General features: G+C 45.1%; 2 protein-coding genes across 5 annotated transcripts in view; one reads left to right on the forward strand and one right to left on the reverse strand.

The window, feature by feature from the left end:
• PRR14 (proline rich 14) lies at positions 1–27,403 on the reverse strand. 2 transcript variants are annotated; one of them, XM_068244132.1, is made up of 9 exons: positions 27,306–27,403; positions 13,705–14,923; positions 11,449–11,486; positions 11,310–11,371; positions 8,197–8,851; positions 6,755–6,860; positions 6,581–6,678; positions 2,528–2,599; positions 1–463 (listed from the first exon to the last, which is right to left on the reverse strand). In XM_068244132.1, the coding sequence occupies exons 1-9, from the start codon at positions 27,356–27,358 to the stop codon at positions 202–204; spliced, it is 2,565 nt and encodes an 854-aa protein (XP_068100233.1). In that variant the 5' UTR covers positions 27,359–27,403; the 3' UTR covers positions 1–201. The 2 variants fall into 2 exon arrangements, with proteins under 2 accessions (XP_068100233.1, XP_068100232.1); XM_068244131.1 differs by having other exon boundaries at positions 8,161–8,851.
• Positions 27,197–27,593, forward strand: part of RUSF1 (RUS family member 1) — a 55,881-nt gene continuing 55,484 nt past the window's right edge. Inside the window, exon 1 of one of the 3 annotated variants that reach the window (XM_068244133.1) lies at positions 27,197–27,475. In XM_068244133.1, coding sequence (XP_068100234.1) covers positions 27,443–27,475 — 33 coding nt within the window. In that variant the 5' untranslated portion in view covers positions 27,197–27,442. Of the gene's footprint in view, positions 27,476–27,495; positions 27,583–27,593 lie in introns of those variants that run through there. The other 2 variants (XM_068244134.1, XM_068244135.1) reach the window with 2 other exon arrangements.

A 27,593-nucleotide genomic window follows, 5' to 3' on the forward strand; every position in this document is an offset into this window, starting at 1 on the left:
TTAACAAAGAGAAACATAAGGAACGGCATTTATTAACGAACATGTGGATAAGGTAAATATGGTACATACAGTACATAATAGGTCTGCTCCAAGCAGTAAGAAAATCCAGACCTACGGAGGTCCAAGCACACTTGTGAGTAGAAGAACGGCTACATTTCTATCCAAAGAGGCATCTGGAAGTGGCGGTCTTGTTGGCACCATCTAGAAGGAATCCATCTCCTCCTGTTGCTTCAGTGCTGCTTCCAGCTGGTCTAGTTTATGCTGCAGCAAAAGTTCAATATTAACTGTCCCTTTTTTGGTGTTTGCACAGCTGCGGGTTCGACTCGCACCCCGGCCTTTTTTCTTCCCTCTGCGTGGAACACTGCTGTCTTTAAATACCATGCACCTTCGCAAGGGGCGCTGACTGGTGAGGATAAGGGCATCACCCTTCATGACAGGTTCTTCAAATATGGTTTCAAACTTTCTGTGTGGGAAGAGATGACAAAAACGTTTATAGACCGCTTAAGTCAGGTCTGTACTGCACATGCCCTATGTAAACTGCATAGAAGGAATAGTCCAGAACCAGATCAATCCTCTAGTTGCCTATACTGGGATGGAAGGGACACGGACACACACCTCTACTTAATACCGGTAGGGCTACCTCTGAATACCTAAAACTGAAGGAACACTTCTGGCTATGTATCCTGGGGAGTGGGGGGAGGGTGTCACCTCTGGACAACTAATACTGGCAGGGCTACCTCTGGATTACTAATATTGAAGGAACACTTCTGGCTGTGTATATGGGGGGGGGGGGGTCATCCCTGGACACCTAATACTGGGGGAGGGGGCAACCTCTGGATCCCCAATGCTGAAGAGACACTTGTGGCTATGTACACTTGGGGGGGTCCACTGCTAGACACCTAATACTGGGGGGCTTCCTTTGGACCCCTAAAACTGAAGGGACACTTCTGGCTATGTATACTGGGGGGGGGGGTCACCTCTGGACACCTAATATTGGGGGACTGCCTCTGGATCCCTAATAGTGAAGAGACACTACTGGCTATGTACACTTGGGGGGGGGGGGGGGGTCAACTCCAGACATTAATACTGGGGGCTACCTCTGGCTACCCAACATTGGGAGGGCACATCCGTCAAATATCATACTTTAGGGGAGTACGTATGGTTAACAGTATTTGGTGGGTACGTTCAGCAAACTAATACTGCATATAATTTGGGAACCTTCAATTGCCAGTGGCCCAATTACTTATTTTTTTCTTATTTGAGCTCCGGTAATCAAATCAGTCACTAAGCGCCGCTATAGCCATAATTCTCATTACAGCGCGGCTCCCAAATGATCAGTGCAGCACTGTGCCAAATTAGCCGATTCATTCCCAGACACTAGCAGGAAACAGCAGTTCTGGGGATGGGAGATGGCTGATCCTGTAAATACAGGGATACTGCTGCCCTGCTATGCTAGACACAGTGCTTTACTGACTATACCAAAACTGCACTAACACGGTACAGCTAAACTGACTCTAGTCATTCACTTCTTTAAAAAAAAAAAAAAAGAAAAAAAAAAAAAAGGTGTTCAATCTGACTTAGCAGACACTACAATCAGCATATAAGATTTGTCTCCTGTAATCCACTGTACAGCAGCCTCAAGCTAGCCACACACTTTCTATACTCTTCTAAAAATGATCATTCAATACAATTTTTTGCGTCAGTGTCTGCCCATTAAAATCTTGCCCGGCGTATTGCTGCGGAATGTTTGTTTACTTCTGTGTTCCGAAGTCAGTAGAAATAACACCTGGTCTCTCAGAATGCTCTGGGGGAGAGAATTCCACATAGCTAGACCGCCTAGGCTGTGAAAAAACACTGGGGTGTGTGTGTGTGTGGGGTAGGTTGAGCTAGTGTTTCATATCAATATATAGATGTAGGTAGTTCTTCTGATGCTAAAACCAGGAAAATAACCATAAAAGTGGGTATCCTGAATCATTTAATACATTCTACTATATATCACTACAGGGCCTCTTTAAGTGTGTAAAGTCTTGTGTGGCGGTAACCTTGACAAAAAAAACAACAACAAAAAACCCTACTTTTTGAAGCATAATGTGCAGGGCTGTGGAGTCAGAGTCGGCAGTTTTAATAAACTGAGGAGTCTGAGAAGTATGATTTTTGTACCAACTCTACAAACCTGGTAAGAATTAGACTTAGGAGTCAGTCATTTTTGGTACTTGTGTTGAAGTCAATGGTTTCATAAACTGAGGAGTTGAAGGATTTTTGTACCGACTCCACAGCCCTGATAATGTGATGGTGTTTTCAAGCCCCTACCCATAGATTAGTACACTGCTGGGGTGAGGCCAGGATTAATCAAAGTTTGATTGAGAGGGGTCAGGGTTAGGCCAGTTGGGGTTGCTGCCATATGACATTATGCTGAGGTACGAAGGCCATATAGATGTGTGTAAGATCAGTCACAGCATACAAGTGCTGCATGCATTCATAGGACTCTGTAATCACTGCTTGATCTGAGCATGTGTGGCCTGCTGACCTTTTCTCTGTGGGTGTATGGTAATTCTTATTGGTGTAGATTTCCTCCAGACTGAAGTCTTCTTTCTGTAAACTGGAGACACAAAAGGGGTTCAAGAAGACCTCATGTCAGCAGAAGTATTGGAAAAGTCTGGGAGCAAACTAAAGACCACATTATTTTTTACCATATCCTGATAAGCAAAATCTTAGAACTAAGGGTCCATTCACACTTGAGCGGGAATCGCGCGATTTCTGCTCTAGGCAAACCGCTAGTGTTTTTTAAAAATCACTAGGACATGTAATACTATGGCAGTGTTCTCCCTAGCATTAGCATTAACCGCAAACGCGTTACATGCATCGGTGTGCCGACGATTCGCGATTGCGATTAGCATGCATAGCACCGCTAATCGCGATCGCTCCCAAAACGCTGCAGTGTCCAGTGAATTTTTCCACGTTAATCGCGGAAAAATCACCTCCGCAAAATGCCAGTGGTAATCGCCAGCGTTTTGTGGGTTTAGGTGTAAACGGACCCTAGAGGCTCGTATGCATGTTCAACTTTCCCACCCAACTATTGTACATACGGTACTTGGTCTGTTGGACATTAGCTGGGCATGTGAATGTGTGACTAACGACTGATAAGTGGTTTGCCCGATCCAACAGGCGGTTTAACTCACACCGGTGTGTACAAATCATTTGAAAAAGTCTTGTACTGGTTTTGAATGTGGTCATATTGTTCAGTTCGTTGTTCTGCTTGCGTACACACGTGCAATGCTTGGTCATGTGGAAAAGTTGCATGTGTGTATGAGCATTAAAGAAAACCCATAATTAAAAAAAAATATATAGATTGTCTGGGGGAATACCGTATTTTTCGGACTACAAGACGCTCCTGACCATAAGACGCACCTAGGTTTAGAGGACAAAAACCAGGGGGGAAAAATATACTAAACCTGGTGCATCCATGGTGAAGGAGCATCTTGTGGATTATGCCCCCTTTGTACCTCATGCCCCCTTGTACCTCTTGTGTCTCTCTGTGTGCTCCTCTGTGCCCCTTGTGTCCTCCTGTGTCCCCCGTGTGTCTGCCTCTGTCCTTGTGTCCTTCTCTGTGCCCCTTTGTGTCCTCCGTTTTTCCCCGTGTCCTTTGCATAGGCACAGTATAGGGAGTCCCATACTTTGCAGTGGGTTGGAGGTTCATATTGGCAGGTGCTCATAATTCAGGAACTTTCTGCATTTGGACTATAAAGACGCAGTGACTTTTTTCCCCCCCACTTTAAAGAAAAAGTGAGTCTTATATTCCAAAAAATACAGTACTTAACTCAGATGGAGAAAGCTTCTGCATCCTAATGAGGCTTCCATTGTACTCCTCCGTCCCACGGTGGCAGCGCTAGAAGCCTCCAAACAGTGGGCATTTAAATATTTACCTTCTCCAGCTCCAGCACAGAAGCAGCTCTTCACTCGGGCTCAGGTGGAAATAGCCGAGCCTAATCGGGTCCACTCTACTATGCAAGTCCGCTCTACAAGTCCACCTAAGCCCATCGGGAAGCCGCTTATGTGCCTGCACTACAGCAGACTTCCCTGGTCTGCTGTGGTTTTGGGGGAGCCAGTGCTGCCAACGTGGGACAGAGGATGACAGGGGAAGCCTAATTAGGATGCAGAGGCTTCCACCTCCCGAGGAAAGTACCCCCACAAGGGACTTTTTTTTGTTACAGTGTCTCTTTAAAAGATGGTGTACTTTCTTTATGCTCAAAGAGAGAGAGAAATGGAAATAAATTCTGATTCACAGAGATGACTGGCTGCAAGCAAAATGGCAAGTAGAAATTCTTCAAGGACTATTTAAAGCGGACCTGAATTCAGCTCTAAAAGATACGCGACAGCATAATAACCTTTAAAGAAAAAATTCTTACAGCTGATACAAACCCTGAAATAAATCTGCACCGTTTCTACTTCCTGCTTTCATGGAAGCAGAAATATTAACATCCTGTGCTTTCAAATGATATCTGCCATGGCAGTCATGTGACACAGGGCAGAGAGCAAATTAAAAAACTTGTGATTAGACACAGATGAGGGAGAATTAGACAGGCTAAACTCTAAATACATACAGGATGCATTTCTCTATGTTTACCTTCTGTCCTGTGCAAGAGTTCAGGTCCACTTTAACCAAACATATACCACATATAGTTTACTTTGTACAATGCTGGCAGTTTCAGGTTAATCAGATAATCCTATGAACTACTGCCCTTTAGAACTAGGTACCTCAATGAATTTGATAGTGTCAAATGAGCTTTCTTGCTTGCTAGCAGTGAGCACTGTGCATTCTGACAGGGGAAGTATTACCAAAGGTAATTGGTAATAACTAGGGATGATTAAAAAAGAGAACCCGAGGTGGGTTCTAAGAACACGAATTAGCACACAGAGGCAGGGTCTGCATATACTGCCCAGCCTATGTTGCTATACTGATCCCCCCACAGGCCCCCCTGCAGCTCTGCTGTGCCCCCCATAAATCAAACGCCGAGCTGTCGTAAACAGCTGGCCGTTTACCTTTTGTCACTCTCGCCGCTCCCCCGCCTCCTCCATAGCACCGGTCCCCGCCCGCGTCCTTTCCCTCCTTTGAGGGAAGGGACGCGGGCGGAGACCGGAGCTATGGAGGAAGAGGGGGAGCGGCGAGAGTGACAGATGCAATGCAAACAGCCGGCTGCGACACGCTGCGTATCGACAGCTCGTCGTATGATATATGGGGGGCAGAGCAGAGCGCAGGGGGGACTGGGGGGAAATCAGTATAGCAAGAGAGGCTGGGCAGTATATGCAGACCCAGCCTCTGTGTGCTGATCGCATTCTTAGAACCCACCTCAGGTTCTCTTTAAGGAGATGCAAATTGTTCTGAAATTATGCAAATATATGCAGTTTGAAAATGGACCAATCAATTTAAATTTGGGTTTAAATTGATTGGCTCATTTTCAAGCTGCATATATTTGCATAACAATGTGCATACATTTGCATCAACTCACAACAATTTGCATATCTGTAATCATCCCTAGTAATAACCAACAGCAATAACCAACGGTAATTTAAAGAGGAACTTTCGCGAAAAAGGGAATAAAATAAATACAATGCAACAAGTGAGACGTTAAAAAAATAGAAGCGAGATCAAGAAGATAGACTGGGAGATACTGGCTGCTTGACAGCTGGAAACAGCTGTTATTTTCCACCAGCCAACAAAGGTTCACAGACTCGGAAACTGTCAGTACCAGTCATTGGTACTGTAAGTGGGGCTTTACTACAATATCAGCCATATAGACATCCCTGTTCAAGAAAAGGTATAGGATTAGATTTCTCATGAAAAAGAGGGGTATCAGCTACTGATTGGGATAAAGTTCACTCCTCGGCTACAGTTCCTCTTTAAAGAGAACCTAAACTGAGATGGATATGGATGTTTCCTGTTAAACAATACCATTTGCTTGGCAGTCCTGCCAGTCCTTGGCTGAAGCACACACCTGAAACAAGCATGCATCTAATCCAGTCTGACTTCAGTCAGAGCACCTGATCTGCATGCTTTTCAGTTCAGAGGCTGTGGCTAAAAGTATTAGAGGCACAGGATCAGCAGGAGTGTCAGGCAAATGGTATTATTTTAAGAGGAGAAATCCATATCTTTCTCAGTAGGTTCCATTTAAAGGAGTGTAAACTGTAGTGAGAGGTATATGCAGGCTGCCATATCGATTTCCTTTTAAGCAATACTAGTTACCTGGCAGCCCTGCTGAGCTATCTGCCTGCAGAATCACACCAGAAACAAGCATGCAGCCAATCTTGTCAGATCTGACAAAAATGTCAGAAACACCTGATCTGCTGCATGCTTGTTCAGGGTCTATGGCTAAAAGTATTAGAGGCAGAGGATCAGCAGGATAGCCAGGCAATTGGTATTGCTTAAAAGAAAATCAATATGGCATCCTCTATGTACCTCTCACGACAGTTCTACTTTACCCGCTGGTTATAGCAACCTTACTGAACTTTAGCTTTGACATCCCCGATGTCAAAGCAGAACCCTCCACTGTGAATACCACGTTCCATCACCCCTTTCTCTTACCGTATGCGTTTTGGGAGGCCCATCGGCGTAAGACTCCCCTCTTGTTTTGTCACACGTTTCCGAATCTGAATGTTGGAAACCTTCCTTTCTTTCACTTCCTGCAAAATCATCAAACAGTCTCAGCAGAGGATTTCCTGACTACAGCTGTAAACTCAAGACTGGCAATGCTCTCACCTGTCCCTGAGAATGTGAAGGAGGGTTCACTGCTCCACCATCTCCTTCCACGGGAATCTCTCTGTCTCTCTCTCTTTCCTCATCCAAACCATTGCCAGCAGGGGAGCTAAAGGGATGGAAAGGGAAGGGGAGGTCAGGGGAAAGTGAGGCATGGAGGCACAAGGAGGGAGGGACAATGCAGAGATTTCCCCAGAGAGGAAGGGATATGCTGAAAGGAAGAAAGAAGGAAGGGCACGTGGCGCACATGAGAGAAAGAGGAGGGCACGCGGCGCACATGAGAGAAAGGGGAGGGCACGCGGCGCACATGAGAGAAAGGGGAGGGCACGCGGCGCACATGAGAGAAAGGGGAGGGCACGCGGCGCACATGAGAGAAAGGGGAGGGCACGCGGCGCACATGAGAGAAAGGGGAGGGCACGCGGCGCACATGAGAGAAAGGAGAGGGCACGCGGCGCACATAAAAGAAAGGGGAGGGCACGTGGCGCACATAAAAGAAAGGGGAGGGCACGTGGCGCACATGAGAGAAAGGGAAGGGCACGCGGCGCACATGAGAGAAAGGGAAGGGCACGCGGCGCACATGAGAGAAATAGGAGGGCAGGCAGCACACGAGAGAAAGGGAAGGGCAGGCGGCACACATGAGAGAAAGAGGAGAGCCCGCTGCGCACATGAAAGAGGAGGGCATATGGCGCACATGAGAGAAAGGGGAGGGCACGTGGCACACATGAGAGAAAGGGGAGGGCACGCGGCGCACATGAAAGGGGAGGACACGCGGCACACATGAGAGAAAGGGGAAGACACGCGGCGCACATGAGAAAAATAGGAGGGCAGGAGGCACACGAGAGAAAGAGGAGAGCCCGCTGCGCACATGAAAGGGGAGGGAAGGCGGCGCACATGAGAGAAAGGGGAAGACGTGCTGCACAGAATGGAAGGGGGAGGTCATGCACCAATGGAGGTGAACAAGAAAACATGTGGTACTGAGGGCAAACAAGAAAAAAATGCGGCACTGGGGGTAAATTAGGTGCTCAGAGGAGGAAGAGGAAACCCTGCATTGGGGACAACGAGGAAACATGCTGCGCTAAAGGAGGAAGAGAGAACACTGAGCTCTCAGGACATAGACACACTACAGAAATACCCACTGCAATAGGTCCTCATCACAGCCCTCATGAGAGTGACCATATCACACTATGTGATAAATAACCACAGCAGTGCATCATACATGAGTGATGGAAAGGGATCAGGAACCATCAGGACCAGTGAGAAAGGAAAGTGCTATAGTGGCTGGACTGGTCTCAGTTACACCTCTGGATGTCTCACCAGTTACTATTCAGACTCTAGAGAGACTAAATGCAAGCACAACTATAAAAGGAGACAACATAAAGCCTAAGAAGGGCTTCAGAGAAACGAAATACCTAATGTCACATTGCACAGCACTTCCTGAGCTGTACCTTGCCAGCCCCAGAGCAAATGGGTGCTTCTCTTTTCTGAGGCAGGTGAAGGAGATGGGTGACAATCTTAGTTTTCGGCATTCTTCTAGAGTGCCCATACTGTGCCGCCTCTTCCTGGAGATCTCTGCTCTAGGGGAACATGTGGCAGCACTTCGTTCTTCCGTATCCAAGCTGAGTCTGCGTAATCTTTTCGGCACCAATGGGCAGGACAGACAACGCTCAAGAGGTGGACGGCACAATGAGGAAACAGGACTAGATATCTGAATTTTTAGCTGAAAATTGACATCAGTGTTGGACGGTGGAGTAAGAGATGGCTGGTCTTTCTCCGTTTCCTCTCTGGATGGACTACAAGGTTGAGATCCTGAAGAATCCTGTGTAGCATGATCTAGTGGTTGAGATCCATCAGCTTCTGTAGGAGTCTCTCTTATAGGACAGCAGCATGGCTGAGTCTGTTCTACCACTAAATTACTGTCGTTCGCAAAGCCCTGCGGTTCTGGCTGGCTCTTTGCCGGGGAGAGGAAAATTTCGGCGAAGCTCTCCAACTTTGTGCGAACACTGTTGAAAAGAGGCCCCAGGCCCCATCTCGGAAGTTTGGCAGGAGGAGGCTGTGGTTCAGGCGGGACCTCTCTGGATGGTGAAGGCAGAATGGAAACATCTGTAGAGAAAATGTCACCACAAAATGCTAGTATGCAGCACCATGCAACATCATGCAGAAGACATGGAAACTTCCTGTCTGCATCAAAAAGATCAATCAAGGAGTAACTGAGGAACTAGAATCCTGACAAAACAAAGCCACTGACCAACGTATCAGCAGCTTTTCTGGCCATCTTAAGAGGACCCTACTGTAAAAGGTTCCAGTAATATTGCCTTTTTTTTACCTGACAGGGTGATGATGGTCAATGAGATGCAAGCAATTCCAGGTTGATGCAGAATTATGCAATTTTTGTATGCAAATTAATGTAGCTTGAAAATTGACCTAATTAAGTTGAGGTGGAATTCGATTGGTCAAATTTTATGATGTATAATATTGCACAAAAAATGTGCATTAGTCTGTTTTAGCTCAGATGTTCATCTTATTGACTATTCTAAAGGTGCCCATATTTCACTTGACTTGGTAGCCGATCGACCATCAGATTCGATAATTATAATTGAAATCGGATGAAAATAAAAAAACTCTGCCACCAATTTCGGGGGCTAAATTAGTCACATGTATCCATCGGACATGCTGTCAAATCTCAGGCCGATATGCTCGATCGGGTGTGCGGCAGTAACGGCATGCGATTTCAGGGCGAGTGACTTACGTGACGGATCACGACCAAACCCCCCGAATCCTGTGCAGTCATACTTTACCAGTCTACGATCCACAGTGAGTGAATTTCGCATTTGAGCCCCATGTGACTACCAGCATATAGAAGGTGAGACGTGTTACGTCACATGCGCCCCACGTGCTATAAAGCCAGCATCCACGTGGGAACGCAAATGCATGGGGAGACATAAAACATTAGCGGGACATTGAAGCAGCGCCACAAGGCCAAATCCCACAAGATTTCATGCTGAAACTGATCAGGAATCGGAGTGCGGTTTATAGAAGCCAACAGAGTTCCCTCCGATCAAAGAGAGAGCTGTTTCTTGGTCGATCGGCTGCCAAAATACCTAGATGTATGGGTACCTTTAGAAATGGGATACCTTTGAACACTTTCCTCTTATTGTATGTAGAAATATGCATGCCTAGGCGTTCGACATCAAAGAAGGTTCAGCCTTGGGCACCGCCACAGACCATAAAATATGCAGCTAGAGCAGAGCAGAGCGTGTAATTTGGATGCTGGAGACTAGAGTACAGAGAAGCACCTTCCGGCTGTGGTGATCGGGAATAGCTGCTCGGCAATAGTATTGCAGAGCGTTAAGGGTTAGTTTCAGTGCCGGAACTTCACTACAGTGAGCACCAGAACAGGAAAGGGTGCTTGGCTACACTGTAGCTGAGCATGGGGGGTTAGTTTGAGCACCGGAATGCTCTTGCAGGGGGCAATCTACGTCAATGTTTATAACATGAGGGGGTCATAAAAGATCTGTTTAATAACCAGACTCCAGATTCAACACACAAGCTGGTTCTTGGCCTTTTTCATTCTACGTGCAACATCTGCTAACGCAACATTGTCTACAGTGGCCCAGAAATGTTAGAGAACCCGAGGTGGGTTTGAAGAATATCTGCATACAGAGGCTGGATCTGCCTATACAGCCCAGCCTCTGTTGCTATCCCAAATCCCCCTAAGGTCCCCCTGCACTCTGCAATCCTTCATAAATCACAGCCACGCTGCTGACAAACAGCTTGTCAGAGCTGGCTGTGTTTATCTTTATAGTGTCAGTCTGCTGCTCTCCCCGCCTCCTGCAGAACTCCAGTCCCCGCCTGCATCCCTTCCCTCCCTGCTGATTGGAGGGAAAGGACGGGGGCAGGGACCGGAGCTATGCAGGAGGCGGGGAGCAGCTGAGACTGACACTACAGATGTAAACACAGCCTCACAGCACGGCTGTGATTTATGAGTGTTTGCAGAGTGCAGGGGGACCTTAGTGGGGTTTGGGGTAGCAACAGAGGCTGGGCTGTATAGGCAGATCCAGCCTCTGTATGCAGATAACATTCTTTAAACACACCTCGGGTTCTCTTTAAAAAGGCAGAAGTACAAAATTAGAAAACAGAGATAAAGCTCAGTGAAGCCATCAGTAAAAATGTCAAAGACATTTATTCTGCCAGCTAAGGGTTGAAATCAGAGGGATAGTGGTACTTGTGTTAGGAGGAACTAGTAATTCTAAGAACATCAGTAAAATATGCCCAACATCGCATAACAATTGTGTGTATTTACAGTTGCACTTCGTGATAAATATGCCTCTCAAAGCTTCCTCAAGTTCTGAAGGCGACATCTCACTGCCTCCCGTGAGACATGTTGGTGAAGTTCCTATAACCTCCACGTCTATGATAATAATGTCCCTCAGATTCTACATTTTCAAGAATTCTGAAGGCTACCTCTCCTCACTGCCTCCCGTAAGGCATGGTGGTGAAGTTCCTATAACTGCCTGCCAAGAATAATGAGATCAAATAGGCTAGTAAAGTACATTCTTACCTAGATAGTCACAATGACGAACAAGACCACTGCACGCATCCCCAGCACCACCAACGTCTGGCCTGAAATTCAATAAGAGAGGACTATAGACATTGTCTGGCCATAGACTGTGCGATTTGACAGACACCAGACTACATACCTGTCCCCCTTCTCAGGAGTCATGTCTCTCTGTGGCACCTATTGAATATTAAGAGAAACAATAGTCAGGTTCATGTGGGAGCTGTGAGAACTGAAACCCTGACTGTCCTGCATGCCACACTGTATGAACAACATTAATACACCAACTGAATATCCACACTTCTGCATGCAACTGAAAACAGCAAACTTTACAGACTTAACTGTATACTCTACGTTATAATTTAAGTAGGCCTCAGTTATTTGGACCGAGTTTAGGTAAAAGGCTTGGTTCACAGAGTATACCTTTAAGAGTTTCTCGCAGAAGAGAGGATGCAAGCAGTTACCAGGAACATGTCCGTGGTGAAAGGCCACAGGCCTAAACTGCCCCAGACCGTTAGATGGCAGAAAGATAAACATAGCCAATATTTACCAAACATGGCATTCCTTGTATGTAGGGTAAAAAGCACTCAGAATATTAATTAAGTAGGTGTGTGTAATGACACCACAAGGGGTCTGAGCCAATTGTAGGTTTGGGGGGGATGGCTCAGATGTCACATTTAACTCTTTGGTGACCGGTATTAAGAAGGGGTCATAGGCTGAAGAGAGACACTTATTTTCTCTGCTGGCTTTCAACAACCTTTGACTCATATTTATGTTTTGTCATTTTATAACTGTATGTTGTATATAATAGATAGGTCTCCGGGCTATGTAGTATAGATGTAACGTAGTATAGACAGAAGCTAAAGACTGGTTACCATTCACCAGGAATGGGACCAAGAGCCTGTAACGCCAAGAAGACGTACGACAGAAGAATCTGCTTTGCTAAGATGTAACAAACTGTACTGTATATTTGTTGACTGAATAAACTCCTAAACTCTGAAGACGCCTAAGAAGTTCTATCTCCTATACTGCTTGCTGTGATGAGAGTCTAGTTATCACACTTCCCATGAGTTGCAGCTCTAAGGAGTTGCTGGTGCAGAACAAAGGTGTTGCTGCCCATAGCAACCAACGTATAGTTTCTTACACTGCATCGAAGTTATATAATCCCCTCGCACCTCGTCAGGTTCTCCCCCACTACATCATCATCATGTTGCCCTAAGTGTTGTTTTCCCAATCCTCCTTTTCTGCAACTTTTATGGCAATGTCCTCCTGGAAACAGGTAGTCTGCTTCCTAAATGACGCTATGGGCTCCCTGGACCTCAAGATATGCATTCTCAACCTTACAGATGAAAATTTGTTTCAAATGTTATCACATTCTGGATCATCCTTATGCTGGGCATAGACTGGTCGATCCGGCGGCCGATTAGCCGCCGGATCGACTCCAGCCGCGTTCCCGCTGGCGGTCCTTATCAGCCGCTCGATTCCCTGCCATTGTCCGCCGGCGGGAATCAAGCGGACGCGGGTCGATCGGACCAGCTGATTATTATCAGCTGGTCGATACACGGTACAGAAACGTACCGTGTATCCCCAGCATTACTCTCCAATTCCTGAGTTCCTGTGCTATGTGTCCTCCTGCCTTCCCCCCTGTGCCGTCTCTTCCTCTACTCGATCCAAAGGTGTGCTACTGTACTAATCAGGCACTTTCCCAGTCATCCCTGCACACAGCTGATAACCTTGCTCTGTGCTGTGATTACTGGATCGGTGCCCGATTGGCACTGCACCGCTGTGTCCCCGCTTGTTGGCCGACTCTTTCTCCTGTGCAATGTACTGATCGGGCACCTGCCCTGTTCCTGCACACAGGTGATAACCTTGCTCTGCGCTGAGATAACTGGACCGGAGCCCAATCGGCACAGCACAGCTGTGTCCCCACTTGCTGTCTGCCTCTTCCTCCTGTGCAATGTACTGATCAGGCACCTGCCCTGTCATCCCTGCACATAGCCGATAACCTTGCTGTGTGCTGGGATAACTGGACCGTTGCCCAATCAGCACTGCTCTGCTGTGTCCCAGCTTGCTGGCCGCCTCTTATTGCTCTTTAACTGACGCTAGGGCTTATTTTCTGGGTAGGGTTTACATTTCGAGAGTGCTCGAAAGTCCAGCTAGAGTTTATTTTTGAGGAAATCCGGTATTTGAAACAGTTTGCTGCAAAGCAATGTATTGCAACTACCATAGCATAGAGAATGGAAAAAGAGATAAACTGCATGGACCAGGATATGGGGAAAGAAATAGCATGTACTGTACTATGGGGAGGGAACTAGTAGGTGATTAGTATGTACTGCTCCATCTTATAATTCTACCAATGATTCCAACAAATATGCCACTGTCACAAAGCTCCACCTACCTGATGTGCCATGTCAGAGAGCTGTACAGACAGTATCCGGTTAGTTTTTTCAAAGGGGGTTGCTGCCACATATAAAGACTGCTCACAGCAGAGAGGAGTCTGCAAGGACTCTTCCTGGGCCATCTGCCTTTTGGAAGGAGTGGTCTGTAGTGGGGACACAGGGGTTATTTTTATGTGAGGTTTGGAAGGAGTGGTATGTAATGGTTGAGGAGCCTGAGGTACATGTTCACAATCTTTCGGTCTACTGTTCTGCAGCTGGGGATCATTTCTCAAATCTAGGGAAGAAAAAGTTTGTAATTGTGGTTCAGGAGCCCAAGATAGGTTTCTCCAATCTCTAGGAGAGGTCCTTAATGATGGCTCGGAAAGATGGGACTCATTATTTTGGCGCCTGGAAGGAGAGGTCTGCGGTGATGGTCCAGGAGAGTGAGATAGATTTCTCTGATCTCTAGAAGTCCTTAATGATGTCTTGGAGAGATGGGCCCGATTATTTTCATGCCTTGAAGGAGAGGTCTGCAGTGGTAGGTTTCTTTGAATTCTAGGAGAGGACCTTAATGATGGTTCTGAAAGATGGGATTGATTAGTTTGAGGTTTGGTAGGAGAGGTCTGAAGTGGTGGGTCGGGAGACTGGGATAGCTTTCTCCGATCTCTAGGAGAGGTCTTTAAAGATGGCTCGGAAGGAAGGTATTCATTATGTCGATGTCTGGAAGGAGAAGTCTGGAGTAGTGGGTCAGCAGACTGGAGTGGAATTTTCCAACTTCTCAGAGAAGGCCTTAATGGAGGTTCTGAAGAATGGGATTGATTACTCCAATCTCTGGGAGGAGAAGTCTGGAGTGGTAGTTCAGGAGAATGAGGTAGGTTTCTTTGAATTCTAGGAGAGGACCTTAATGATCGTTCTGAAAGATGGGATTGATTAGTTTGAGGTTTGGAAGGAGTGGTCTGCAGTTGTGGGTCTGTGGGAAGGGGAAGACTTCTCAAATGTTTAGGAGGAGAAGGTGACTGAAGAACATTCTGATGTGTGGAAAAAGAGTTCTTTATCTGTGGTTCTGTAGGAGGGAGCTTGTTTTTGCGATGCCTAAATGAGGAGGTTTGTAACGAATCTGATGAAGGCTGGTGTAGGTTCCTCCGATGCCTAGGAGAGGTCCGTAGCGATGGTTCCAGGCGCTTTGATATTTCTTTCTGCTGGACGTTGGAGGTGATCGGCAACTCAGTGGCTGAAGGACTGCAACAGAGGACAAAAGGTGATAGGACATAAATTGTACAGGACACAGGTATAAGTAAATAACAGCAACTAGAAATGTATCAACATATCACACAGTGACTTGCAGGGCTCAGCATCCTCTACATAAAAATTAACCACTTCAGCCCGTGGGTTGTTTTCACCTTAAGAATGCAAGCCATTTTCACACTTCAGCGCTCCTCCCATTCATTCGCAAATAACTTTATCATACCTAAATGATCTAGGTCTTGGTTTTTTTCACCACAAATTAGGCTTTTTAGGGGTGATACTTGTTTTCAGTATTTATTTTCCATGCATTTTTAAGTGCAAAACAAGGAAAAGAAAAAAAAAATACACTGTTTCTCCAAATCCATCCCCTATAGAGGCAAAGATATAGAACATGATTTTATATTATGAAGTTTTAATATGCAATTATATATATATATATATATATATATATATATATATATATATATATATATATATATATATATATATATATATATATATATATATATCTTATATTGTTTTAAGAATTATATAATACGTTTTATATTTAAATAAGTATATTAGAAGCCCTGTATGTTTCAATAAGCCTTAAATTGCTGAAGACTCTTTAGTGTTACAGTGTCAACCTGACCAATCTTATGTCTGGGAAGGGACAGACACATTCCAAACTAATTAGCAGAAGGACACATTATCAGAAATGCGTCATAAATGACATTGTTTAATGTTTTAAAGTCCAAATGTCTGGGTCAAATAAGTCAACCAGCAGACAAGATGGCTGGTACCGTCCATTTTTACTTAACTGCGTCAGAAATGACCTAATCAGAATTTGTAAACACTCCAAATGACGTTCATTCTCACAATATAAGGTAATTAAGGAGTTTATAAACAAAAAGTGTTATGGGTATTTTAAATGTCAAAGATAGCGAGCTACGCACGGAAGTTTCAGCCAAACACCTGGGACTCAGGGAAATTCCAGATTAGGCAGCCATATTGCATGCAATCACTATAAAAGTAGGAGCTGAAAGCTCAGTTTGCACTAGCCTTCCAATCTCCTGAGAAGACACACGGGGCAGAAGCTACCTTTCCACAAGTGGTTCTAGATGCTGAAGAGATGACAGAGAAGGGTAATATGCTTAATATTCTGGTGATTTACTTTATTAATTTTTCAGTATAAAGTTCTGTTAAGATGTTAGCAAGAAGTTTTTTTAGAAGCTACTTTTATGCTATTTCTTTAAGAAGATTACCACAAGTTTTACACAGCTACTAGATACAGATGAAACTACTTTTGATCTTATTCTACATAACTGTTATACTCTTTTTTGAATGTGCTTAGAAGATTGATGATCGCTTAGCTACATAAAGGCCATGATGAGATGGAATACTGTTAGAAGGAAACACAACTTGGAACTGTTCATATTTTGTATATACGCTGTATGATAAGCAAATACAATTTTATATAAAATCATATACTGAGTGCTGATTAATTTCAAGGTATACCGTCAATCTATAATTACTGTTATAGAGGGTTCAGACCCCGCTATGCCAGATTTATATGATAGCAACGCCTTAAAGGCTGGTCCTTTACTGAGTTAGCAATCATGAAAAAGGCAAGAACTGCTCAGGTTTTTGACACGCTGCTGATTGACAGGACGCGTACATACATCCTTACTGATTTAAAGAAACTCAAAACAGAATGCATATAAACATCCAGTTTGAGTTCACTAGTTAGAATCCCGCCCCCCCCCTCCCCCATTTGTATGCTATTTGTTTGGACTGGCTGTCTTCTGAAAGGGTTAGCTGAAGAGGAAGCTAAGGTGTGGCCTGGTCAGCTCCTGGAAGAGGTCTGACAGGCTTTTGCATGGGGTTCCTGAGGTGTAGACAGTCTGTTGGAAGGGGTTCATTATGCATAGTTTGGTAGGCGTTTGGATCAAGTAACTGGGGACGTACCATGGTGAGTTCCTAGAAGGGCTAGCTGGAACATGTCCAGGCCTCTGGAAGAGGTAGCTTGGGGCATAAACTGACTTTTGATATCAGGTGGTTTAGCTTGGCAGGCTTTTGGATGGGATAACTGGGTATGTGGCCTGGCAGGTTCCTGGGAAGGGTAACTAGGGGTATAGCCTGGCAGCGATCTAAAAAGTAAAAGGAATATACATGAATCTGGAAAGCTGCACATAACAGAAGGTCAGAAGGTCTAGGGTGATAACACCTTAAAGAACATTTCTTCTCCATTTGTGAGTACTATCGCCTGCTACAGTGTAGCATTGGTCAGTCCTTAAAGAGAACCCGAGGTGGGTTTGAAGAATATTATCTGCATACAGAGGCTGAATCTGCCTATACAGCCCAGCCTCTGTTGCTATCCCAAACCCCCCTAAGGTCCCCCTGCACTCTGCAATCCCTCATAAATCGCAGCCACTCTGCTGACAAACAGCTTGTCAGAGCTGGCTGTGTTTATCTCTATAGTGTCAGTCTGCTGCTCTCCCCGCCTCCTGCAGAACTCCAGTCCCCGCCTGCATCCCTTCCCTCCCTGCTGATTGGAGGGAAGGGACAGGGGCAGGGACCGGAGCTATGCAGGAGGCGGGGGAGCAGCTGAGACTGACACTACAGATGTAAACACAGTTTCAGAGCACGGCTGTGATTTATGAGGGATTGCAGAGTGCGGGGGGACCTTAGTGGGGTTTGGGATAGCAACAGAGGCTGGGCTGTATAGGCAGATCCAGCCTCTGTATGCAGATAACATTCTTTAAACACACCTCGGGTTCTCTTTAATACCTCAACACATAATTGCCTTATATGAAAAAGGAGAAAGACTAAAAAAGTTCTTTCTCGCACTGTCGGTGTGATAATATTTTCACAGCAATACCGAGTTTATTGAACCATGCAATTTACAAAGCACTCGAGTTTCACAATTGCCATCACTTGTGACCGACTCAGGCCCACAGTCAGTGATTTGAAGGTACAGTATCTTAATTTCTCCCAGCCATCAATGGAGCCTTTTTGTTGCAGTGCTTGCCGTGGTTTAACTCTGTTCAATTTCAGCAAGCCGTTGCTCTTTCCATGCCCTCTTGAAGACCACCAATGAAAAAAAAAAACTGTCCTCTTGTACACCCACAGGGAGAGTTGTATACCTGGAGAGAGAAAGCTTTCCTTCCCAGTGATGGATTTTTAGTTGAATATATGACCATAAAACGTTGTACTTAAAGTTACATTTATTTCAAAGCAATTGGGCTTACCTGACTCCAATTAATGTATCCTCACTATTCAGACCTATGTTGCAGGGATTGTGTGGTCAGGGGGTCCCTTCTACTATAGGGATTGCCCGGTGGTATCCCAGTTCTGGGCTCAGGTTAACAGTTTGAGCTCTATGGTTATTGGCAAAACCACTTCATCTGGACCCTCAATATTTATACTAGAGAATAAGACTAGCTCTATGAGAGCTGTGGAGTCAAAGCTATTTTTGGGTACCTGGAGTAGGTGGTTTCATAAACTGAGGAGTCAGATGATTTTTGTACCCAATCCATAGCCCTGCAAGACCTGTGGAGTCATAGTTTTGGGTACCTGGTGTCAGAGTTGGTGGTTTCATAAGCTGAGTCGTCAGAGGAGGACTGCTCTATGCGACACCCCACTCATGGTTTAGTCCAGCACATGGCCAACTCTGCCCGTTCTTATTTAGCCTCTACGGAAGTCCCTTTTACATGAATTAGCTCCAGTTGTGTCTCGCATCCACGGCCTCATGAAAAATGAACAAATGCTGGTTATGGTGGAGGATCATATGCCCCAGTTCACCAAGATATGGGGTGTGTGGGTTGATCATGCTGATAATATGGGCTTGTCTTATCCAAAATTTGTTTGATGCTTTCTGATCCTTCCATAATTGTATTGTGATCTAAAGGCTCGTACACACGTGCAACTTAATGCACGACCAACCACCCAACACACCAAACCTCACAGGTTCTTGTTTGGACGACAAGTACATACACGCACTAACAACCAACTCATTTAAATACTGCACGTACCATATCCACATTCAAAAAACAACAAGCAGTTCAAACAACTTGTCAAACCGAGTTAATTGAATTATGCAATTTACAAAGCGCTTGAGTTTCACAATTGCCATCACTTATGACAGGCTTACGCACGTGGCCAACCTGCACGATAGTTGGTCAGTTGATTCGCCGGTTGGATTCGGCAAACCACCTCTTATCAGTCGCTCGACTAGTCATTTGCCACATGTACACACACCCAACCTATTGTCCAACAGACAAGTTTAGACAATATTTGTAGTAGTTAGAGGCGCCAGCAGAATAAAAATTAGTAGTCTATTAAAACCAAATAAAAAATTGGGGGACCGAGGTGGATCCATCTCCCCAATATATATGACACAACCACCATATATGGCAGTGATGGCTAACCTTGGCACTCCAGCTGTGGTGGAACTACAAGTCCCATGAGGCATTGCAATACTCTGACAGCTCTAAGCATAACTCGAGAAGGCAGAGGCATGATGGGATTTGAAGTTTTGTCACAGCTGGAGTGCCAAGTTTAGCCATCACTGATCTATGGTATTCAGAAAAATATATATTTAATCAGTACTCCACATAAAATTATGCAATGCGTTTCGCAGGTCCCAAGCCCGCCTCCTCAGGCAAACACAAGAGCAGGAGTAACTCCGAGGTTGTGCAGATTAGTGCAGCGCCTCTGACCACGATAGTTGGTCAGTTGATTCGCCGGTTGGATTCGGCAAACCACCTCTTATCAGTTGCTTGACTAGTCATTTGCCACATCTACACTCGCCCAACAGACAAATTTGGACAATAGTTGGGCGGAAAAGTTGCACGTGTGTATGTACTTTTATAGTGTTTATTTATTGTCTGATTGAGGAATTAGTCACAGGTGAGGCTTTTGGCCTACGATGGTATGGTTTTGTTATCTTTTGTATGTTTATTTTTTCTTCAATTTATTATATGCGCTGTCCTTTTTATGTGGATAATGATCATTGTTATAGCCCAAGTCCCCTGCGTGAGGTCAAATGTTGCTCATTTTTTTCTCTTGCAATGGAAATATTTTTGAAACTTAATTTATTGTAAAGCAAACCTGTGACAATAGCTCCCCAACTGTTCCTCCTTTGGAGGGACAATACCTTTTTGGGAGGCCTGTCCCTTTTTCCTCCTCATTTGTCCCTCTTTCAGGACTTTGCCCCTTTTTCTATGTAAATATATATGTCTTTACTAAAAAATGTGTGTGTTTGACTCTAAACTTTATTCCCATCTATTAAATTGATATATTACTAATTTAAAGAGGCAGAGCAATGAGCCGCAGCTCGCCCTCCATGCAAGTCTATCAGCCGGTGGATCTCCGCCTCTCCCCGTCCCCCTCAGTGAAGGAAGACAGAGGGGCGGGGAGAGGCGGCGATCAGCGCTGATAGATGCGCTGAGAGGCAGCGCTACAGCCGTTAGCTTTGCCCAAACAGGAAGCACTCCCCAGGCACCATGGAGGGGATTTGGAGGGTAAAGACCCCTCCTTCGGACGCGGGATGGCGGCGTTTTAGCAGGGGCAAACATGCCCATGTTGAATAGAAGGTAAAAAGCGATTTTTAATCTCGCTTCAGAGGCTCTTTAAAAATGTTAACATGAAGGGAAATGAACCAGGATACAAAGGACCAGTGTGGTTTGAATTATAAAACAACACATTTTTCTTATGAAATCTTTATGGTATGCATGTCTAGGGGTGTGACGGGGCCTTGTCAGGGGTGTAGCAGGGGCATGGCTGAAGTGTGCCTCTTTCTCATCTCAAAAAGTCAGGAGGTATGCCTGTGACTTTGGAAAATTAAAAAGTTAGATACCTACCTTGGGAGAGAGAAATCTATGGATGCTCCAGAGGCTTCTCACATTCTTATTCATACCCCCTCCTGAATGCCATGACCCCCTGGGACTTCACAGCTGCGCTCCCGTACGGGAACAAGTGTGGGTGCTCTGACTGCAAAGTAGCATGGGCCTGCAGCCTCAGACTTCGGCGGATAAAGCCAAACCCAATCGGGTCCATGCTACCGCGCAGGCCGTCGACAAGGGCGTGCTGATGGTTTTTGGAAGATTCCAGCACTGGAATGGGCTGGTGGAAGACAGGGGAATCCTATATCTTATCCAAGGGCTTCCCTCTATTGGGGCGTGCTGATGGTTTTTGGAAGGTTCCAGCACTGGAATGGGCTGGTGGAGGACAGGGGAATCCTATATCTTATCCAAGGGCATCCCTCTATTGAGGTAAGTACCTATTTTTTGGCTTTTTTTCCTTTTTGCTACAGGTACACTTTAGGGATTCATGCCAGTGTAATGTCAGAGGTTTGGCCGGGACTCTTAGAATCAGAGGATCAGAACTGAGGCAGACATCACCATTGAGGTGCTCTGAGCTCATAGCTGCATAAATTGATTGCCTAAATAATATCTATCTATATTATCCCTTGCACTGTAATGCTGGTTACAGAACGATGCAATTTCCTGCCCCGTTGGCCGAATCAGAAAATTATTGCCAACATGTCTGACTGCTCCTGATCGATAACGGGATCAATTTTGTGAAAATCAGAAAATTTATCCCGTTATGGACTGGGAGCAGTTTGGACATGTACACACAATACAACTTCCTGTCAGATTACCCAATGATAAGCCAGACAGGAAATTGCATCGTTTGTACCCAGCATAAAGGGCTGTGAAATGAGACCAACTGCTCAGTTGTCCCACTCTTGTCAGATATAGGATTTTAGCTGCTGGAACATTTTTTCACTTCATAATACTTCAATGAGTGACATGACTGGATAGCAGGCAGGGAGGTCAGTTTGGCACTCAGACTCCACTACAGAACCATACTGTTGAAGCTGTTGTAATACATGAAGCATGTGGTTTGGCATGGTTTTGCTGAAATAAGCAGGGCTGTGGAGTCGGAGTTGGAGTCTAGGCAATTTTGGGCACTCGGAGTCAGAGTCGTTGATTTCATAAACTGAGGAGTTGGAGTCGGATGATTTTTGTACAAAATCCACATCCTTGTTAAGTATTAGACTTAGGAGTCGGAGTCAAGGAGTCAGAGCCATTTTGGGTACCCGGAGTCGGAGTCGTGGGTTCATAAACTGAGGAGTCGGAGTTGGGAGTCGTAAGATTTTTGTACCGACTCCACAGCCCTGGAAATAAGAAAGGCCTTGCCTTAAAAAGAGGTCATCTGGATGGCAGGAAATGTTGCTTCAAAACCTGCATATATAATATAATGTGCATTAGTGCATACCATCACTGGTGCTGATGTTCAAACTATGTGCCGACAGCAGGCCAGACAGTTATTCTTTTAGCCTACAGGACTCAGAGTCCAGGATTAAAAAACAAAACAATACAATTATACATATGTATCTCAAATTTTGATTCTGCAGGGCAGTCCTCCATTTTGCCTCAGTCAATCCAAAACTAGCTCAGCGGCCCAGCAAAGGCAGAAGTGTTTCTGGATCTTTGTTTTATATTTTTTTTCTCCCATTTTAACTGCATTTATAGCTAAAACAAACTTTACTCACAGACATTGTTTTTCAGAAGTGTTCTTTACGCGGACCTGAACTCTTGCACAGCACATGTTGAAAAATCTTTATTACACATAAAGTTGCTGAAGAAATCCACTTGATTGTGCAGCCAGAGCAAAGTGTCAAAATAGTTTTTTTTTTTTCATCAGTAGCTGTGAACAGACTGCAGGCAATTCTGCCAATGCAGCTCTCCCCAAACAGTAAACACTGAAGCTTAACCCTTTCCAGTTAAAACCTCCAGGTTTTTTTTACCATAAAGTTTATCATGTTGTGGCTAAACGTTTAGAGCAGAGAGACATTTCGGAGTTTAGTTCCACTTTAAGACCACCAGTGCTTTCCACTAAAGAAGTGCATTTGAGTTTTAATGCTGTACCAACTGAATGGCATGTGAGAATCCCGTAGAGAACTATTTGATGAGATGCTAATAAATCTGACTTGTGTGCAATCTGCAGTTTGGGATATGGTTCAAGTGGGTTGGAAGTCCACATTAACTGAAAAAAATAATAAAATATCATTCAATAGGAAATTACTTGTTCAGCCTACCTTTCCCATTGATTTACGGTAAGTGTCCACATACAGAATTTAGTTTAAAAGTAATATGAAAAAAGAAACTTTTATGCTGGTTTCCATCTTGACTGCTTCTCTGCGATGCCAAAAGTAACATCACTTCTGCCCTTTTCTTTTTCAACCCAGCCCAGTGTTTTATTTTCCCCTCCCTGCTGTCTCTCCCACAGCACACATCACCTTGACAACAAGCTTACATCAATGTGTGAAAACCTCCCTAAGGCCTTGTTCACATTAGGCAGCACGTATGGCTGGGCGTTCGGGACACAAGCGCACCCAATCGCAAGCCATATATGCGTTGCCATGCGTTGTGCTGCTGATCCCATACATTCCAGTGAACGGGATCAGCGATGCGCTTTTGCAAAAATGCGTGCAGCAGTGCGATAGCATGTCGCTCTGCTGCGCAGCGCGCATAGTATTAACATCAGAAGTGCTCTCTATGCACTTTTGATGTTCTTGCTGATAACATTATATACGTGCTGCTGAAATGCGCACAGCAGTGCGTATAGTGTGAATGAGGCAAAAGAACCCTTTTCCACTAGAAAGCGCAAATCGCCTGCGCTTGTGAAAGCTGCTTTTTCCACTGTCCATATTGCGCTGTACCGACGCCGCGAATGTAGTGCAATTGCAACAAGAATTGCGCCGCCCAGCGGTTGCAATTCGTAAAAAAAGAATCGCGAACGAAGCATCTTAGTTGAAAAATAGTGTTGTTCACTTCATGAACGATTCATTCATTTGAACTGGTGCTTCCTTGTGAGCCGCGTGATCCGATTCAGCACACTGAACGATTCATTTGTCACAGTTCAGTGGATGAATCAGGAATGCAGTGCTGAGCTGTAAGGAGTGAGGGCACGTTTCCACTTGTGCGGTGGGAATCGCTGCAGGAAAAATTTGCATGCGGATGCGAATTTCGCATGCGTTTGTATACGAATTTTCATGCGAATTCGCATACGATTTCGCATGGATGACTATGTATGTGAATTTAACCATGGCAGTGCCTGTGTGCTTTTCCATTGTTTTTATGAAAAATCGTATGCAAATTCGCATGAAAATTCGCATACCAAAACCGCATGTGAATTTCCTATTAAATACATTGTATGCGAATCGCATGCGGTGTGCGGTGTCCGAATTCGGATGGCTCTGCTGTGCAGATTTTTCCTGCACAAGAAAACGCTCAGTTTTCCTGACAAGTGGACACAGCCTCATTCACTTGCATTGGTTATGCGAATTTGCATGCGGGTAACGCACGCAAATTCGCATTAGTGGAAACGTACCCTGAGTGAGATAAGGAACTCCTCCCAGCCCACTCAGGGATCAGATTACAGCAGCAGCTCCTGACGCGTAACAGATGCGTTCTGAACAGTTCCTTGGCTCAATGATTCAAAGAAGGAACTGTTTGAACGGATCTTCAGTTCAAGTAGTTAAAGTGCAGACTCAGAGGCTGATGTGCATTTAGAAAGTGAACAGTGTCATCCACTTTGCATCCACTAAATTTTACATAGAGTGAGCTCTATTCATAAAACCTTCCCGCAAGTTTTCCGCTCAAAACAGCGGATTTTCCCGTCCATTTAGCAAAGTGGGCATTCAAAAAAGCTGTTCCCGCATGAAAATCTACAATCCCCCAGCAGAGCGAGAAATTTCCGCCTTCTCCAGTGTTTTTCTAGATTTATCTAGAAAAAAGTAACAAAATGGCCATTCATAAAGATTAGAGGAAGCGGTATGTGGACGGGAAATACCGCTTCCTCTGATTTTGCGGATTACATACAAGTGAATGGGACAGACCTCCCAGAGAGAGCAGTGCACGGAGGGACTCTGCCGGCTGAAGTGTTTCCGCATGCCTTCCGACAGCTTACCGCCAGCTTTCAGCGGGAGATCTCCGCTCTTGCATCGCAGCTTTCAAGATTTCTTTGAATGACCACCCAGAAGTGTAAAATACCGCTGCGGTATTTTCCCTCCAGAAGTTTTCTCGCAACAACTTTTTTATGAATAGAGCCCAATGTGTTCATGATCCGACTTTTTAATGAACTGATTCAAATGAAGCGGTTCATTGAAAAGATCCGGACTTCCCATCACTACATGCAAGACTTTCAAACTGCAATGGAGGGGGAGAGGAGGCGGGGGGGGGGGGAAACAAAAAAAACTTCCCCACAATCCAGCAGGCACACAAACTCCAAGTCCAGTGACTCGGCAACGGCACAGGCAAGTTGGGGGGAAAATGAGGGGAAGACATATTTGTACCCCATTTAAAAAATTAAAGTGGTATTGAGGACAAAAAATATTTTTTAGACTTTATTTTTGGTGTTGCAACCCCCTTTAAGCCTTGTTCCATGGGTATTTTATAGCAGGAGCAAGTAATGTAAGCACTGCATCCCCCTGTGATGTATAGAGGGGAGATTAATTCCAGCCTCCTCATAGGGTACTACCGTATATAGGAGGAGAGCAATGTGAGCACTGCAACTTCCGATGATGCCCCCCTATGGGGTAATGTATTGCCGGATGATAATATAAGAACTGCAGTCTATGATTTGCATTTGCCACACATCTAATGCAAATCATTTACACTGCATTTGACTTGCACTGTTAAACGAATTTTGCAAAAACCAAACAATGGAAGTCAACAGGAATTACAAATTTTGCACTCCAAATGCACAAACTCTTATACAAATGTGAGGTTAATTACACACATGCAATTTCATGTGAGGTAACTTCATTGGTATGCACGGAAAAAACCACAGAAAATTTGCATAAAGCACTAACAATTGGTTTCCACGTGACACGCCATGCGTCTACAGGACTAAGGCCTCTTTTCCACGAGCAGTTGTGCTCAGCAAGCAGTTGTCAGGCAGCAGTAAGAGTTTGAGAGGCATTTCACTGCCTATCAACTGCCCGAAAAAAAAAAAAAAAAAAAAGAGGCCTAAAGCCGGCACTTGCACAGTGATGGGTAGGCCTAGTTTTACATCTATAGACATAGATGTCCTGGCACATTAGACTTCTCCCTTCATGTACCTACAAACCCCCAACAAACCGCATGCAAGTGTGCTGGCTGTGCCAGCTGTCACCCCTCTCCTACTTCCCCTGCCCAATGAAGGTAGCTACTGGTGCCCCTTAATACTGAGGTTCCTCTAGCTACCTAATACTAAGTGGTCAGAGATGCCCCCGACTGGAGGGAGATCACGTCATTGGAATGCAAAGCTCTGGGTGAGTAACCTCTCATTTATACTCATCAGCACACTGTATATAGGGAGGTAGGGAGGGAAGCACCAGGGGAGGGAAGTGAGCCACCTTTTTTATCATCAGGCACCTGTAGGCACATACCTACAGTGCCTTATGGTAAATTCGGCCCTGGTTATGAGGGATTCACATGTGTAGAAGCAATGCTGCAGTGTTCTCCCCAGAATTTTTTTCCAGCCGGGTGGCATGAACAAGTAGCCGGGTGGGTACATTGGGAGAATGCAGGGCCGCATAGGTGGAGGATGAGGAGGCGAGCCGATGAACGCCGGGTGCTCAACAAAATTAGCTGGGTGGAGCACCCGGCTAACAGAGCCCGGGGTGAACACTGTGCTGTTCACTGTCCTTTTTACTGCACAAAATTTTGGATACAGCCTATTGATTTCAAATATCACATTCAAAATCAGAATTCATGTGCGAGGAAACTGATAGGAAATGCAGTTATGATAATTTAGCCAAAATATATTTGGAACCTTAAGACCCAAATGAAGAAATATTTGACCAGAAATCAAAGCGATGAGTGTGAGGCAGGGGTCACGGTTACTACAGCATCTTGTGTGATTTTTAGGTTTTCCAGCGCTTTGCAGTAACGTTTTTTCAGATCACAACTGCGCATATTGCAGCAAAATATATTGCAATTGGGAACTAGATTGTCGTGCAAAAAAAAAAAGAAAAAAAGGTGTGCGATTTTAAGACTTGCAGGAATTATGCAAAAAGAACATATACTTTACCCAATTGCACTACTGACTTATTGCTGTGGTGCTCATTTTTTGCATGCAATTTCAGCAGGTGTGATCCCTGCCTGAAGGCTGCCTCCAATGAAGAGTGGGTAATATTAGCACTGCAGCCTCCCATAGGGTGATGTATGTGGTAGAGCTACGCCCAGACCATTATTGGGGAAGTAACACGCGGAAGAGTAACAACAGCACTGCAGCCCACACTGGTACAGAACATGGGGAAGTGTAACAGAAGCACTGCGGCCCCCTACGGCGTGACATTTGGGGGGGAGGGTAATCCCTGCCTCCCCTCCCCCATACTGACCGGTATATGAAGAGCCGCCTCCGGTGCCGCCGCTCCTCTGCGTCACGTGACATCTCTGCCGAACTTCCTCCAACTTCCGGCGCACAGTAAACGCGCGCCCAGAACTAACGGGGGGATACGTGGCCGCTGTGCGTCACATGACCGGAGCGGCCAATCACAGGGGTGGAGAGGTGAGGGTCTGCTGTCTCTATCTGTACCTGCTATACAACCAGACATCATAGAGTCATGGAAGAGGATATTTTATATCTAAGTTATTATATGATATATTTATAAAAGTGTTAGTATTCT

This window comes from Hyperolius riggenbachi, chromosome 7 (genome assembly GCF_040937935.1).
Source record: "Hyperolius riggenbachi isolate aHypRig1 chromosome 7, aHypRig1.pri, whole genome shotgun sequence".
NCBI classification, from domain to species: Eukaryota; Metazoa; Chordata; class Amphibia; order Anura; family Hyperoliidae; genus Hyperolius; species Hyperolius riggenbachi.